Source organism: Mesoplodon mirus, assembly GCF_964341445.2.
Source record: "Mesoplodon mirus genome assembly, chromosome: 13".
NCBI lineage: Eukaryota > Metazoa > Chordata > Mammalia > Artiodactyla > Ziphiidae > Mesoplodon > Mesoplodon mirus.
In genome coordinates, this window is record NC_138989.1 from 41004601 (window position 1) to 41008344 (window position 3744).

General features: G+C 42.4%; 1 protein-coding gene across 1 annotated transcript; it reads right to left on the minus strand.

Moving 5' to 3' along the window:
• Positions 1 to 348: 348 nt before the first annotated feature.
• LOC309814602 (protein TOPAZ1-like) lies at positions 349 to 2234 on the minus strand (the record flags this gene model as incomplete). Its single annotated transcript, XM_082640601.1, is given in 6 exon segments — positions 349 to 723; positions 725 to 821; positions 824 to 1432; positions 1646 to 1727; positions 1729 to 2006; positions 2009 to 2234. Coding segments are annotated over 6 exon segments (1602 nt in total), but the record flags the coding sequence as incomplete, so codon positions are not given.
• Positions 2235 to 3744: the final 1510 nt, after the last annotated feature.

Genomic DNA, 3744 nt, shown 5'->3' on the forward strand with positions numbered 1-3744 from the left:
TCGAACCAGGCCTCCTGCATTGGGAGCACAGGATCTTATCCACTGAACCATGTATGAAGTCCCCCATACATTCTTTTTTAAAATATTCTTTTCCATTATGGTTTATCATAGGATACTGAATATAGTTCTCTGTGCTATACAGTAGGACCTTGTTGTTTATACATCCTATATATAAAAGCTTACATCTACTAACCCCAACCTCCCACTCCATCCTTCCCCCAAGCCCCTCCTCCTTGGCAACCACCAGTCTGTTCTCTATGTCAGTGATTCTGTTTCTGTTTTATAGATAGGTTCATTTGTGTCATATTTTATTTTATTTTATTTTTCATAGTGAAAACTGTCTTTATGTTCATTGCCTTTTATTTTCAACAATGATTACTTGAACTTAAAAAAAAAAGAAAAACCTTTAATAACTAATGGTTATTGAAAAGCCAAACCTTTCCAGCCCACTTCATATTCTCTTTAAACCATTTCAGGGCAGAACAATGTTCCATACTGTAAACCTGTTCCTTATTAACATTGATGGTCACGTGCTTAATGAAAAGCTTTGCATCTGATATACGAGCAGCCATAATTAATCTTTCCACTGCAGTTTGATAGTCATCCTTGCTCTGAGATTTGTTTTTTTCACATCTTTTTAAAACCATCTGCAGCGTCTGTGTAGAAGTTCCAGGACTCTGAATACTATTAGCATTAGATACCAGGAAAACTTCAATAGCTAAACATTTCAATCTCAGACAAATAGGAAGGAATCAGTAGAAGTTTTCGGTATAAATTTCCCTCCAGTGGTGGGTAGCAACCCAACGAAAGAGCACCTTTGTGTGGGCTCTGGCTTTGAGCCGTAAACAACTTCTTCCTAAAGAAGTAATTAATCTTCTAAGAAAGGAAAAATCAATAGGGATGCTCTTTGAAATCATGAATTCTGCTCTGGAGGATGACATACAAAGACTGTTGCTTTCTACACAGGCATCTTGAGAATTTTGAAAACCTGGTAGATTTTGCAAAACTTCAAATGTCTGTCTGTAAAGACTCTTCGCTAAGATTTCATGTGCAGTTGTACAGAGCAGATTATGCCGATTGAGCACATCCAGTCTATCACAAGCCCACAGTTGTGTATTGATGACTCCCTCTGACTCCCTTAATACCCAAATGGCACCATCTAGGCTTCTGCTTTTTAGAAAAATTTCTGCTGCAATATTCACAACTTGACATCTCGGTGCTAACTTCTCAGGCCCTATAAGTCCTTTTAAACTTATAAAATGTATTTTTAATTCATATAGTTTATCTAAGACCTTCCTTCCCTTGGACCACTGCAACAGCTTGTGGTAGAAGTACATAGCACTGATTCCGATTCTTCCCAGCAAAGTTTTATCTACTTCACTATTTTGTGGATCTTTGCGAACTGTTTCAGCAAATTCACGAAATGGAACACCTGGTCTCTCTTCTTTTTTTTTTTTTTTTTTTTTTTTTTTGCGGTATGTGGGCCTCTCACTGTTGTGGCCTCTCCCGTTGCGGAGCACAGGCTCCGGATGTGCAGGCTCAGTGGCCATGGCTCACAGGCCCAGCCGCTCCACGGCATATGGGATCCTCCCGGACCGGGGCACGAACCCGTATCCCCTGCATCGGCAGGCAGACTCTCAACCACTGCGCCACCAGGGAGGCCCTGGTCTCTCTTCTTTACAGTCTTTTGTTAGTGTTTCAACAATACAAGCACAAAATCTCTGGAAAATCTGCAAATTTTTCACAGCCCAGCTTTATGTTAATGTATAAATTTCCCAATTTGGTCCAGTCACCTTTTTCTTTACAATGCTCTATTTCATTCAAGGCTGACTCTAAATCACACTTCCAGTTCTTTTTAAACTGCCTCGTCCGTAACCTGGATTTCATTCCCAGAACTGCAGTTATTTCTTGCTTGGAAGCCTGTACTTGGTATAAAAGCTTAATAATATAGTTAAAGTGTTCTGGGTCAAGTACCGTCCCAGCTTCAACAAGCTTGCAAAAGATATCAAAGCAGGTACAGCATTCCTTAATTTCATAGTTGCCACATACTCAAATATTTTTAGTAATATTTTCAGAGCAGGCAGCATTTTAACCATTATGCTGAGGTTCATGACCTGAAATACTTCTTTCAATAAACAATGTTTGAGTAAAGAACTTAGAAGGTCATTTAGCACTTGTAAATCAAAGTGTATACCCGACGGAAACTTTCTGTAGTACTCCATAAACGTGTTTACAGGTCAGTCCCTGGCTGTGGATCATCACCTGAGGCTTCAGTTACTTTTCTTTTTTCCTTGGTGTGTCTTCCTGACTGCAAGGGTAGCTCTGCTTCCTTCGCTGCTTCTAAGCCAGGCCGGTCTGATGAGTCTGAAGAGCCCACCTGGCTCCCAGGCCCCTCCACTAGCTGCCTTGCTGAGGCCTTCCTAGGCCCGGACGCCTCACCCGACTTGTCACTTTCCACCTCTTCTTTCCCAGATGGCCTGGGCCACCATCCTCCTCTCTTGCCTGCTCTCCTCGCGCCCCCACCCCCGCCTCAGGGCTGAAGCCTCTCGCCTCACCTGGCCCGGTGCTGGCCTTGTGTGTCACCTTCACACCCTGGAGCCGTTGTGGGGCCTGAGGGTGGTGGCCTCAGCATCCTCCCCAGGCCGCCTGTCTGCCCACCTAGGCTGTCTGTGCCCGCTCACAGGAGCCCACCGGCGGCATGAAAGCTGCTCCCGCCACCAGGCACCCGCCCTGTGTCATATTTTAGATTACACATATATGTGATATCATGGTATTTGTCTTTCTCTTTCTGACTTACTTCACTGAGTATAATAATCTCTAGTTGTATTCATTTTGCTGAAAATGGCATTATTTCATTCTTTTTTATGGCTGAGTAGTATTCCATTGTATATATGTACCACATCTTCTTTATCCATTCAACGGTCATGGACACTTAGGTTGTTTCCATGTCTTGGCTATTGAGAATAGTGCTGCTATGACCACAGGGGTGCATTATCTTTTTGAATTACAGATTTGTCTGGATATATGCCCAGGAGTAGGATTGCTGGATCATTCTTTTTCTTTCTTCTTTTTTAAAAAAATACCTTTGTTAAAATGAATGTCACAATAGTTATTTTTGTGTTCCTGCTTAAACATTATATTCTGGATTCATATTTAATGCAGAATCATTTCAGCAGATTTGAAAGTCTCTTTAAAACTTGACTTTTGTTGTTTGAATAACAGCTAGAGTATGCAGACACTCGCACCATTAATTTGGACATAGCCTTGGGTTTTTGTCAAAGTGTAGCACTTTTTAAAAAGTTACACACATACACAAAATTCCAAGTAGAATTGCTGCATTGGGTCTTCACTGCTGCACACGGGTTTTCTCTAGTTGTGGCGAGTGGGGGCTACTCTTCGTTGCGGTGCACGGGCTTCTCATTGCGGTGGCTTCTCTTGTTGCGGGGCACAGGCTCTAGGCACGCGGGCTCAGTAGTTGTGGCACATGGGCTTAGTTGTTCCGCGGCATGTGGGATCTTCCCGGACCAGGGATTGAACCTGTATCCCCTGCATTGGCAGGCAGATTCTTAACCACTGTGCCACCAGGGAAGTCCCAGAATTGTCATTTTAACATCCATTTGAATGACTTCTTATAATTTACTAAATGCTTTCTGATATATTATTTACTGTGGCGAGTTTGAATATGTGGGATTTGTCCCTTTGGATAGGAGCACCTCCCAAAGTGGGTAGTGAAAAGTTCATAAA